The 13,765-nt window shown below is 37.9% G+C and overlaps 1 protein-coding gene across 9 annotated transcripts in view; it reads right to left on the bottom strand.

Moving 5' to 3' along the window:
• Window positions 1-1,114: 1,114 nt before the first annotated feature.
• Window positions 1,115-13,765, bottom strand: part of KIF20B (kinesin family member 20B) — a 79,362-nt gene continuing 66,711 nt past the window's right edge. For 5 of the 9 annotated variants that reach the window (XM_037047313.1, XM_037047312.1, XM_037047316.1 and 2 more), the window contains exons 29-35: window positions 13,475-13,585; window positions 10,943-11,140; window positions 10,112-10,177; window positions 8,565-8,666; window positions 7,822-7,972; window positions 2,511-2,653; window positions 1,115-1,373 (exon numbers count right to left, since the gene is read on the bottom strand). In XM_037047313.1, the coding sequence (XP_036903208.1) occupies window positions 1,296-1,373; window positions 2,511-2,653; window positions 7,822-7,972; window positions 8,565-8,666; window positions 10,112-10,177; window positions 10,943-11,140; window positions 13,475-13,585 (849 nt within the window). In that variant the 3' untranslated portion in view covers window positions 1,115-1,295. The remainder of the gene's footprint in view (window positions 1,374-2,510; window positions 2,654-7,821; window positions 7,973-8,564; window positions 8,667-10,111; window positions 10,178-10,942; window positions 11,141-13,474; window positions 13,586-13,765) is intronic. The other 4 variants (XM_037047318.1, XM_037047321.1, XM_037047315.1 and 1 more) reach the window with 3 other exon arrangements.

Genomic DNA, 13,765 nt, shown 5'->3' with positions numbered 1-13,765 from the left:
TATACTGTGTTTTCCTCTATGTTCACACCAATGATAGAGTTCGATTTATAAATTATGCACAGTAAGAGAGTAACAATTAAAAATAAACTAGAACAATTATAACAACATGCTGTAATAAAAGTTACGTGAATGTGCTCACCCGTTTCAGAGGATGCCTTGCTGAAGTCTGTATTGGCTTAGTGTTTCCTTGCTGTCAGTAGGAGCACATTTTCTGTTTGTTTCCTTCTACACACAAATGTAATGCCTTTTCCATCTTAACTATGCACTTCCCACACTGTGGGCAACACTTCTGCAGGGTGAGGCGTGACGGCAACACTCACACCTTCTTTTTCCTCCTCCAAAATTTCACTAACAGAAGATTCACTCTTACTGTAGATCTTAGCAACCTCAGCATACAATTTTCTTCTTCCTTTATTAGGTTGAAAGTTTTACCTTTTCACTTAAAGAAAAGCACTTTATAGCTTCTCTTTGGCTCACCCAAACTGCCAGCATCATTACTCTTGCACCTTGGGACCATTACTAAGTAAAAGGACTACTGAACACAAGCAGGGTGATACCACCAGGGTCAATCCAGTAACCAAGACAGCTACCAAGTGACCAATGGGAGGGGAGAGGACACACTGTGACGATGCTGGACAAAGGGACGATTCACATCCAGGTGGGGTGCGCGTGGGGTGTGGGGTAATGGGACAGCGTAAGATTTCATGATGCTACTCAGAATGGTGTGCAATTTTAAAACTTGGATTTTTTGAATTGTTTATTTCTGAAACCTTCCATTGAATTATTTTTGGTCTGCAGGTGACCCTCGTAACTAAAACCAAGGAGACCAAAACTGTGCATAAGGGGTGACTACTAAACATATTTGGGCAGTAGGAGGTCTATACACATTTATTTCCTGGACCTTAGCTATAGTTCAAACAGATACACAAAATCAGTTGTACTTCCTAACAGATTAAAAACAATTCACAACACACTGTTAAATATAAGTAAACCAAATAACCTATGGCATCTATGTCTAGAAAAACAAACAAAAAATAGTATCTTTCCTAGGATGGTATCTCACTGGGATAAGAAGAAAATACATACAATTTTAAAAGAACCTGTTACAAAAAAACCTTAGAAAAGTAGGCAATTTATTGTTGATTTATCTTCTTTATTGAATTAAAAGTACACTATGTATAAAATAGCAATGTATATACAAAGGGATTACATGCCATAATATATACAACTATCTTTAAAATAGGGATGCAAGTTACAATGATTATGAATATAAAATTTACACTCTCCATAGTGAATTATTTGGCTATTTTAGTTCGAAGTCGTCGTTTGAGAATTTGATGATCACTTTCCTTCACCTTATGGTCCATCAAAATCTGAAATCAACAATTACACAATTTTTTTAATAAGTAAAAATAAAAATGTATATTTAGAACTAGTAAGATATGTTCATGTGCTTAGTAACTGAAATAGGTACATTATCTTATTTTATCCTCTTGGACTACAGGAATATTATCTTTTGCCAAAAAAAACTTCCTAAAGTAATAGATTTTACAAAAGATTCTTTCAACACTACATAATTATAGAATTAAAATAATCTACATTCTGTATTAAATTCAGGACATATGCAGCCTGAAATACTTACTGAAATATTTAGAAACTTGTGACTCAAATAATTTTTAAGAAATGATCTTTTACAGCAACTATGTAACTTTCCAAGTTGAAAGAGCATTATATTGCAACTAAAAAAGAAATAATTTCCGCCAAAGGAGAAAATTATGTACTAATCAGACGGATGGCAAAAAGTGATGAAGAGAATAACACTCCTAACAGCATGTCCTAATTGACCCCAATTCTCTGCCACTTGCTTTTTAAGTGTCTATCTCATATTTGATAGCTACTGCGGCAAAAAAACCCTCTCCCCTGATTTTCTTGGCCATTTCCTGCTGAAAGCTTTTCCTTTAATTACTTTTCTATTTTCACTTTCGTCCACTAGGCAAATGTAAGCATGACAAAAAATCAGAACTTTCCCTCTAACAGCACAGCCTGTTCTGAGTGAGGAGAATGAGTCATGGTGACAAACTACAGTCTTTTCTCAACAGAACCTGGAAGCCCTGGAGGAACCGTGGGAGGGAATGACTGAATGTCAATTCTGTGTTTTTACCAGGCACCCTAGGCCCAGATTTGTACAACTCTGATAAAGATAACAAGAAAAGCAGACATTGTGAGCAAATAAATTACTAACAGTGATCATTTTACTGATGGAATTAAAATTCTTCTGGTTAGTTTATAAATGTAAATGTATGAAATTTGTATGCATAATGCCACATTTATATTTAATTACTATAAATTTAACACATTTGCTATCAGAAGTATAACATTTAAAGCATGTTTTAAGAGATTTGATCTAAAGAGTAAAAATTCAGACAATTATAAAATTCAAGTTGTTATGAGTATCAGAACTTAAAAGAACATGACAGTCTATGTTTAAGAAAACTGGAAAGGCAGCTCACCACCTGGCCGGATATATCAATAGGAGATGAAATTTCACTTGTGTATAACTTCCGCTTGGCCCGTTTTGGTTGAGATACATTTTCTTTACTTACTTCTACATTTGAGAGCTTTGAAGAGCTCACTGTTTCAATTATCTTCTTTGCTATAAAAAATGTATTTATTAGTTAAGTTCTGAAGTAATCTTCTACCTGGAAAGGTTTAAAATTCCTAAGAAAGCAAAAAAATATACCAAATCAAAGAAAACCACTCTAATTTGTCAATGAAAGGACATGAATAGATAATTCACAAACAATTAAATTCCTAACAAGCATAAAGTAATGATTAAGAGCAAAAACAAGTAAAATATCACTTGACTATAAATTATAGTACCACCAATACAACTCCTCCATCCCTAATGACTGGGAAGAGGTCTACGCCATGTTCGACGAAGAAGCAGAGCGCACAACAGACCACGCAGCGCTAAGAACAGGTGGCACACCTGGTTCAGCACCCACAAGTAAAGACACCCACGTTTTTAGTAAGTAAAGGTAGTTTGTCACTGTGAGCCCTTTACTTACAGTTAACAGATACACACACACACACACACACAGAGTAAAAGACAGAAAGCGAATTGCTAAGAGTTTATTGCTTCTGGAAAGTAGAATAGGAATTTTTATATTTCTTATTTTATACATTTGTTTTATTTTTTAATAGGCACATATTGGTTTTAATAAAGTATATTTCCATTTGGGAAAACTCCTGGATAAAAAAACCCATATACATATAATAAACTGTGTTTTTAAACAATAGAAAAAAAAGTTGCTGGTTCCCACCAAGAGGGAGGTGTAGGTAGAAACCCTTTGCTTCCTCACACAACCAAAAGGAGGATAACAACCAATCTAAAATCAATAAAGAACCAGAAGTGCCAGAAAATCAAATTGCATGGAACTCCAACAACCAAGGAATTAAAGAAAAAGTCAACCAGACCAACCAGACCAGTAGGAGCCAGACCATTCAGACCAGAGAGAACCTGCAACAAGGCAGCGGACCACGTGGCAGGGCTGGCTGAATGGGAAACTGAGACTCACAGGTGACTGCGGACTACGGCAGGGGTTGTCACAGTGGGAGAAACTTCTAGTCTCACACAAGAGTTCATTAGAAAGTGGGGCTAGAGCACAGCAAGCCAGCGGCATTGTTCCCTCTCTGGCCCCTCCCCCACAGGCAGCGCTGCAGTGCAGCAAGGAGGGTTGCCCTTTCCTAGTGAACACCTAAGACCCCGCCCCCTTACAACTTAATGGGTAGGCTGAGACAAAGTAATATGGCCCAAATGAAAGCACAGAGCAAAACTCCAAAAAGAGAGCTAAGCAGTGAGGAGATAGCCAACCTATCTGATGGAGAACTTAAAGCCCTGGTAATCATAATGCTCACAGAACTGATTGAACTTGGTCTAAAAATGAAAGAACAAATGAAAGCTACCCAAAGTAAAATAAAGCAAAATATTCAGAGAACCAACAGTGATAGGAAGGAAACTGGGACTCAAATCAACAATTTGGAACAAAAGGAAGAAATACACATCCAACTGGAACAGAACGAAGAACCAAGAATTCAAAAAAATGATGAGAGGCTTAGGAACCTCTGGGACAACTTTAAATGTTCCAATATCCAAATTATAGGGGTGCCAGAAGGAGAAAAACAAGAGCAAGAAATGGAAAATTTATTTGAAAAAATAATGAAGGAGAACTTCCCCAATCTGGAGAAGGAAATAGACTTCCAGGAAGTCTAGGAGCCCAGAAAGTCCCAAAGAAGTTGGACCCAAAGAGGAACACACCAAAGCACATCATCATTAAGTTACCCAAGATTAAATATAAGGAGAGAATCTTAAAAGTAGCAAGAGAAAAGGAGACAGTTACTTACAAAGGAATTTCCATAAGACTATCATCAGCTGATTTCTCAAAAGAAACCTTACAGGTAAGAAGGCGCTGGAAAGAAGTATTTGAACTTGTGGAAGGCAAGGACCTACATCCAAGATTACTCTATCCAGCAAAGCTATCATTTAGAATGGATGGGCGGATAAAGTGCTTCCCAGATAAGGTCAAGTTAAAGAGTTCATCATCACCAAGCCCTTATTATATGAAATATTATTAAAGGGACTCACCTAAGAAATCAAAAGAAGAAGATCAAAATCTATGAACAGTAAAATGACAACAAACTCACAACTATCAACAACTGAACCTTAAAAAAAAACAAAAACAAATACTAAGCAAACAACTAGAACAGGAACAGAATCAGAGAAATGGATGTCACATGGACATGGAGGGTTTTCAGCAGGGAAGGGGAGGGGAAGAATGGGGGAGGAAAGTACAGGGAATAAGAAGCGTGATTGGTAGGTATAAAACAGACAGGGAGTGGTTAAGAATGATATAGGAAAGAAAGAAGTCAAAAAATTACATGTACAACCCATGAACATGAACTAAGGGGAGGGAATACTGGAGGGTTGGGGGTGCCAGGCAGAAGATAAAGGGGGAAAATTGGGAAAACTGTAATGGCATAATCAATAAAATATACTTAAAAAATAGAAAAAATATTTAAGGAAATATGCTCAATTGAGGGTCTACTTGTCCAGAGCTCAGCTGAGTTGAGAGCTGACTTGCCAGATGTGAGAGTAGCCAATTAAGACAAGCCAAAATAAAGTAACACTAAAGACTTTAAGCACTTACAGCAACAGAATAAGCAGGAAGCTACACCTGAGAAATCACCAGCTCCCACTCACCCCCTTTGCCCTGTTCCCCATAGCACACTGTGTGGTCTAGGTCAGGAGGATTAGCACAGAAGTGAGGGCCCTCTCACTGCCAGAGGAACAAAAGGCTTATACACTTATTGTTTCATGGGTGTTGGGGCTGGGGGCTGGAGGCCAGAGGGAAGGGCTAGGAGAGGGAAAACAGGGTGAAGAAAAGTGTCTTCAAGTCTGCCTCCCCTTACCTGTCATAAGGTCTTAGGCACACACCTGTGGAAGTTCTCTGCTCAAGGCACCAAATTAAAAGGCTCTAAATGAAGGTGCCTAGGCTAGGAATCCAGGTATGCAGCAGAGCCTGGCTGGACCCTGGCCTGAGTCCGTGACTGTAACTCCCTTCAGAGACGGCAGCGCCACTGGTGCAGGGAGTGCAGCTTCCCCCCAGGAGGCCTAACTGGTAAAACCTTTGCAATTGCTACACAATGATCAGCCACTGCAATGGTCAGTCTTTAAAAACAAAAGCAAAACCACACATAGGATTTTGGCCTGGAGCCACTATACTAAGAGCTGAGAATGTGAACTAGACAGGTATTTTGCACTTGTGGCACTTTTATTCCAGTGAAAAAGAAAGCAAGAAATTATAGCTTAAATAATTCAATGTGCACTTTGAAAAGATCACTGTTTCCCATGTATTGAATGGGTAGGAGATAGACGAGAAAATTGGAAGACCAGTGATACCAAATAATAAATCTCAATTTTCTTTTTTCCTTATATTTTTAACTGATTAACAATAGCTATGCATTATAGGTACAATGCAAGAGAGGGATATCTTATATTCCTAGCAATATATTTTTTAAATCCATGCCAGGTATATGGGTAGATAAGCTATTAAGGAAATGAGTAAACCAGGTAAGGGAGTCAGTTACTGCATGTGTACTCCTTCTCCTTGTAAACATATTTCTTTTTAATATCAAAGTGGCTGTCAATATACTTTAAATAAAATACATGAAAATCTAAAAAACCTAAAACAGTAAGTTCTGCGCCCCCAGATTTAGACATTTAACACTTTGCTATTTGTCCCTCCAGATATTATCTATGCTTATGCAAACTATGCTTTAAAACAATGTATATATTTTTTGAAAAATATATACAAAAGGGCCTGTTAAGTCGGACGTTCCTGCTGTGCACTGAGACAGGCTGCAGCAACCAGAGGAGCACAGGCCCTCTCTCCGTCTCTGTAACTACGCGAAGCAGCCTGCTCTGGGTACTAACAGAGACAGCAGCTCAGGGCAGGTCAGTTTCAAAGTATTGCATCACATTCCTTTTGATGATGACACGTCTTTGCAATCTGGATTGTCATTGGTTGTTTGGCATTAAATACTAAATGGATAAAACTAGTAGATTTTTCTTTGGGTGCAGGAGCACAGTGAAAAAAAATTACTGAGTTATTAAGGAACCACAAAAGTTTGGGAACCTCTGTTTATGTTAAAATACTTTAACATAACCTATCTGAATCAATTCAACTGTCCCCTGCCTTTATATCCCTACTCCTTCTTATTCTCTTACCTCTGCTCTCCAATTTATCCAACTGCTATCACTCAGGAAATCTCATGAAAACCTACTCCTCCACCTGCCTCCTCTCCCCATTCTACATGCCAGACACAGACTGCTACCTGGAATAGCCTGCACATTCCCTGTACTTTCCTAGTATTCTACCTGTGTCAAAACTGTTCCTTCTTGTAGATGTATGAGTGTGTGTGTGTGTGGGTGTGTGTACACAGGAATGTTTCTGTTTATGTATACATGCAGATATAAAGTATACACCTGAGCATATATTAACACAACAGATATTAATAATATAGCTAAGAAAAAAAGTGTTAAGTAAACTTAATAGGTTTCATAGATTTTTTTATTTTTATGAATAGGTAATATTTACCTATACATAGAAAAAAACACTAGAATATATACAATTATACTAACAACAATGATTATCTCCAGCCAACATTGGTAATCCTGCCAACATTTCAATTACTAGGTTAAATCCCATCTGTTCTATTAAACCTTCCCATAGCCCCAAATAGAATACCAAATTTTTCAGACTATAAGACACACCAGACCATAAGACACACCTAGGTTTTAGAGAAGGAAAATAGGAAAAAATTTTTTGAAGCAAAAAATGCGGTAAAATATTTAATAACATAAATAACATCTGCCACCCCCACACTACAGCAAGCCAGGCAAGCTACATCCGGACTATAAGATGCACCCCCATTTTCCTCCCAAATTGGGGGGGGTGCATCTTACAGTCCAAAAAATGCGGTACTTCACTTCCCTCCAGTACCACCACAGCACTTTGCTTGTACCCCTGTAACTACATTAAGCAGCCTGCTCTGGATCCACTCCTTAAATGCAGGGCTTTCTCTACTACACAGTGAACGCCGAGGCAATTCGCCCTTTCATGTTTCTTCCCATACTACCTACCACAGGACAATGTAATGTATACTTGAAATATAATAACCCTTGTTGAATTTATACCAACCAGATATTAGGAAATATCCTATACTGAACACTAAAGGACATTTAATTAATTTTCTACACACCTTTTGATTGAAGAATTGTAGGAGAACGTTGTAAGAAGTCTCCAAATTTCTGCAGTGTTCCTTCTTTTTTCTTAATGGTCAAGTTTACATTGATTGCAGATGCCTGACTCCGTAAAGAATATGTTTTCTGAGATGACGATCGTGTAGAAACCTAATAAATAAACATTTTTGGTTATTGTTGATGAAGAATTTTAGAAAGAAATAGTTAAGCCATAGTTGAATTAAAGAGGCCAGACACAGGTTATGAATTCTTAGGCAGGGAATTCATGATTAAGAACAGGAGGAGGCCCTGGCCGGTGTGCTCCAGTTGGCTGGAGCGTCCTTCCGTGCACTAGAAGACCATGGGTTTGGCTCCCGGTCAGGGCTCATACCCAGGCTGCAGGATGGGTAAGGGGGGCTGGCAGCTCTCTCTGCCCATCCCACTTGCCCTCTCTCTACGATCCTCAGGTAAGGATTTTTAAAAAAGACAATATGAGGAAAAGGATAAAAGAGCCAGAGAATGGCAAAGTGAGCGTGACAGACAAACTGCTAAGTGAGAAGTGAACACATCAGGAAGTACCTGTTACCGACCAAATGCTAAAGCTTACATTCTAATCCGAATTAGATGTACAAAAATGGGAGATAAGTTATACTTGGACATAACTGGGTAATTACTAACCAAAATTGACATCTTTATTTTCACCTTCTACTTTATAAATTTAAGTTATTAAAATGGTCAATTCTGAACAAATTAAAAGACAAACCTTTTGTTCTTTTTTGGTAGGAGAATTTCTATGCTCAGAAACAGGGGACTTCAAATTTGTTCTGGTTGCATTATTCTTCTTATTTTCACATTTCACAAAGTCCTAAAAATAGTATAGTTCAGCACTGGTTAATTCCTTGACAATTTTTTTCTTTCTGTAGATTAAGGAAGGAAGAAAGGAAGGAAGGGAAGAAGGGAGGGAGAGAGGGAGGGAAAATGAGAGACGGAGGGAGAAAGGAGGGAAGAAAGGAGGAAGGAAGAGAGAGAATGGTTCTCAACCAGGGATGGGCGCTGACTCCAGGGGACACTGGCATGTCTGGAGACCTTTTTGGTTGTCATTGCTCCGGGGAGTGGAGTTTAATCGGCAACCAGTGCGTAGAGGCCAGAATGCTGCTAAACACTTCTATGATGCACAAGACAGCCTTCTTAAAGACAGAGGTATCTAATACCAAATGTCAGTAGTGTTGAAGTTGAGAAACCCTGACTAAAAGTACAAATTTTCCCCCAACATTATAAAGATATTATTGACATATAATATACGTAAGTTTAAGATGCACGATGTGATAATCTATAGATGTATGTATTGCAAAAGGATTGAAGGTATGGATTTTTCACATACCATATAAAATGAAATTATGAGCTAAATGAAGATTAGAAGGGTTAACACCTTTTATTTGAACCCCATCTATAAAATATAGCACAGCACCACACCTGTGTCTAAGATCTCTAACTGAACTTTGGCAGCAATGAAAACAAAGTGTAATCAAAACAAGCAAAAATCTTCAGTATAAACATAGGTAAAATGTAAAAATTAAGAAACACACTGTCTTCCCTATTAAACGGGCATGACATCTTAGGAAGAGCCTTTTGTGGTATTATTACCTGAACTGAACTATACAAATCCTAGTTACACCAAAGATTATAAGCATTAAAAAAAAGGCAAGAAGAAAAGCAGAGAAAAGACCATGACTGAACCTCAGAATTCAAGTCAACAAGTAGAAGCCATGAAGGGTCACAAGAAACAGACTTCCTTACAGGGGAAGACAGATGGCACTGTGGGAAGTAGATACAGAAGAAAAGCTCTAACTCCATCACACTTGTAGTGATGGATGAAGAGCTCTTGGCTGTCTTCCCTGGGACCAAACACAGCACTGTGCAGAGGACTTTCACTGCAGAGGACCCCAGTTTATCACAGAAGTTTATTACAGCTAGCGAAATCAATGAAAACTTCTAAGGTTTACATGATTTGCCTTCAACAACCTGTACAACTACTCTCAAATACACATGGAGAGTACAGGAGAGTATAAACCAACAGTGAAATGAATAATTGTATTTTAACACTCTGTGTACACAACAAATTTCCCTTTTCCCTAAAAAAACAAATCAAGGAAAAGTCAACATAGATGATAAAATTAAAGTATTTAGTATCTAAAATGTATTAGATATAAATTAAATATAGAATAAAAGTTAACTAAGGCTCTACAAAACAACCTCTAAAGGTGTTCTAGGTGTAGCAGGAAATGAATATTCATTTAGCAAATTTATTACCTGACAGAGAGACTCAGGAGTATGGTTAATACTATTTCTCTTCCATAGACTTGAAAATATAGTACTCTTTATAGAAGTAAAAAAAAAAAGTTGAAGATAAAGTTATTATGCTGGAGTTTATAATTAGTTTTAAACTTAAAACAATTTGCTTTTAAAATAAACATCACCACTTATTACCTATCTACAACATGTAGAGCAAAAACTAAGCATTTTAAACATATCTACACTTTTATTTCCAAAAGGAGGAACCTGAGAGTGGAAAGTTTATGTGACAGGGTAGAGGGCTGGATAACCCTAGTTAAAAAGCTACAACAAGAAGAGGCAAAGAGATTTTAGCCCTCCACTAAATAGAGGTCCAAGTTTTCATGCACCGGCTGTTAGAAAAAAAATGTCACTGCTAAGAGGGCAGAGTTATGACAAAAGAGACCCAAAATTTCAGATAAAGAGCGAAGATTATATTGAAGCAAGATAGCCATTTCAGTTTCTCTAATTTTTTTTATCAACCATTTTCTCTTCCCCTGGAGGGAAACGACTGAGTTTGAACAGGACTGATAAATCGCACCAGTTGTCCAACAGAACCCACCACTGTTTGACCTACCACAACTGCACTGAAACAGGGGATAAGCTATGTATTTTACTATTCATAAGCTTTTTGTTTGAAGACTATTAAACTACAGTGATACTCTTTAAGAGGACAGAATAAGCCATAAGTTACGATTTTGGTCTCTAACAGCAGTGCTTCTGAATAGGACAGTGTAGAGAGTTTAACTATATAATTGAACTTAATAATAATGTCTGCTTGTTAAATCGACCCATCAGTTAAGTATTTACCTCCTCCATTTCATTACTCTTCCTCTTCCGAGCCTTGGAAACCTTAACTGTGACTGGTAAGGTACAACCGGGGTGTTTCACTGACATTTTGTTTGGCCGTAAAGGTGTAAATTGAATGTCTAACTCGGGTTTTGGAAACCGAGTACTTTGATTATTTTCCATTGACACTTCACAAGAGTCGAGGACTACACATTCATCCTACAACAGAATTAAAAAGACAAACATTGTTTGCAGAATATGAATTTATAAATCACAACAAATTAACTTTCAAATACCTACCGAAGACGATGAATCAGAAAAGATAAGTGTGCTGAGGCCGAATTCCCCAGAGCAAGGACAGAGGCTGAATGACCAGCTACCCTCTCCAAGACTATACATGGTACGTTAAAACTGAGGGAAACTCGGAGATAGATATTTCTCAAACCTGTATGAACCTAATAGTTATCTAGAGAGCTCATTTAAAAGATTCTTGGATGCCACCACAAATCTACTAAATCTGAACTCTACAAGGAAAGTGTCTGGAATTTTTAATAAGCACCCAGTTTATAGGAGTCTAAAGTTTGCTGCTAATTCTTTGCCACTCTTTCCTCTGAGAGACGGAGTCTCATTCTCCTTCCCTGAATCTGGGCTGGCCTTAATGACTTCCACATCCAACAGGATGCGGTGGGAGTAACACCCTGATTCTTCTTGAGGCTCAATCCTAAGAAGCCTTGTAACTTCTACTCTGCACTCTTGGAACACTAACTCACAGAACATTCCCCTCCTCAAAAAGCCCCGCCTCAGAATCTAGCCACTGTGCTGTGAGAAGCCCGAGCTCCAGGGAAAGGCCACATATAGATCCAGCTGACCTCCCAAAATCAGCTATGTGGATGAATCATTTTGGAATCTCAGCCCAGTTGAGCGTACTGATTTCATGAAGGCAAGAAAAATATGCAAAATAGCCTAACAATATCATTCTCCAATACCATCAAGTATATAACTGCTGGAGTTTTTAATAGGAAATTGGAATCAGTTTTTTTTAGGACAGAATATATAAATTTATAGAGAAAGAAATGTCCACCCATGATTGCCCATGCAATCGAAAATTAATCTTGTTTATAGATAAACTTCAATCTTTTCTACAAACAATATAGTTTGCAGTAGTCTCTAAGGTCAATGCTCATTATCTGAGACTCTACCAAAAGCTATCAGGGAAAGGCCAAGAGAAAAAAAATGGCTCACGTTATTTCCCTAGATTAAATGCCCTTCTCTTCCTATTCTCTGCTCAGCAAAATTCCATTCACCCTCAGGACCCTGGATGGTGTTACCTTCGCTACCACCTTCACAATCCCTCAGACAAAATTCATCATATCCTCCTCAGTCCGTGTTTCTTCTTAGCATTCTGTTCACAACACTTAGCCCAAACGGTAAAATCCAACAAGGCAGTCATTTATGTATCTGTCTTACTAGATTCTCTCCTCCTTGAGGATGGCAATCATATCTTATTTATGTTTGTATTCTCAGTATCTAGCAAGGTTCCCAACATTAAATGCTTCCAATAAATGTGTTAAAAATATTTAAGTAATTTTATTTTCAAAACCTTAAATGACATAGAATTTTTATCTATTTCATATGCAATCTGAGAATCTATTATCCAAAGTGATTCATGTAATTCTAAACTCACTATAAACTATGGAAATTCATTATGAGTTATTAAGATTTGGTGACAAAGTTATTAAATGGGAATGACTTAAAAAAAACACCCTATTTAATAGACTGCTAATTAAAGAGATCTCTTATGAGGCCAAATAATCATGCATACTTTATCTTTTCCTATTTCTGACCAAGAAGTTTGTTTATATTAACAGATCTGCTCTTTGAGATCAGAATCATTTTGAGCTCTGGCTGGTATGGCTCAGCGGATTTAGTGCCAGCCTGTATACCAAATGGTTGCCAGTTTGATTACCAGTCAGGGCACATGCCTGGGTTGTGGGCCAGGTCTCTAGGTGGGGGTGTGAGAGAAGACACCGAGGATGTTTCTCTCACACATTGGTTTCTCCTTCCCTTCACCTCTCTCTAAAAATAGAATAAATAAAATCTAAAAAAAAAAGTTATTACCCTGGCTGGTGTAGATCAGTGGATTAAGCGTGGGCCTGCGAACCAAAGGATCTCGGTTCGATTCCCAGTCATGCATGGCACATGCCTGGGTTGCAGGCCAGTTCCCAGGAAGGGAAGCACGAGAGGCAACCTACATTGATATCTCTCTCTTTCTCTCCTTCCCTTCCGCTCTAAAGATAAATAAATAAAATCTTTTTAAAAAGTTATTTTAAAAGAGATCAGTATCATTTTGAGAGGAGATTAGAATTTGGAGAACTGATCTCCCAGAACTTCACTTCTCCTCAAAAGCCTTTAGCTTTCTTTCTCACAGCTAAGAGCATATATAACTAATTATACAGCGAAGTCCCTCCAACAACTGATTATATTATATTTGCATGTGTTGTTTGGTCACTGGTAACGGGGGTAAAAAGGTAGACTGTGTTCCCAAATACCCACCTCTACTTCACGGCTGGAAATTTCAAAACTTGTTGATTGAGGTTCAGTTTTAACTCCATCAGGATCTACTGAACTCATAGGTCTGGACTTGATATCCCCGGTTTCTTTTTCCTAAAGTAAATATTAGAGCAACAAGCCATTGTAATAAAAAATAAACTAAAGCACTTCACCTAAGAAAACAAAATGAAGATGTAGGTGGATTAAATAGGGGAAGTTTCTTCAACGCCCAAGTAACGCTGCTTCCCCCTCCCTTTCACTCTCAGAGACTCAGGAAGAGCTGGGCAATTTCCC

This window comes from Sturnira hondurensis, unplaced genomic scaffold, assembly GCF_014824575.4.
Source record: "Sturnira hondurensis isolate 20B ecotype Veracruz unplaced genomic scaffold, ASM1482457v3 Scaffold0005563, whole genome shotgun sequence".
Lineage (NCBI taxonomy): Eukaryota > Metazoa > Chordata > Mammalia > Chiroptera > Phyllostomidae > Sturnira > Sturnira hondurensis.
The sequence above is the reverse complement of the archived record's forward strand: the minus strand, read 5'-3'. Positions and strand labels throughout refer to the sequence as shown.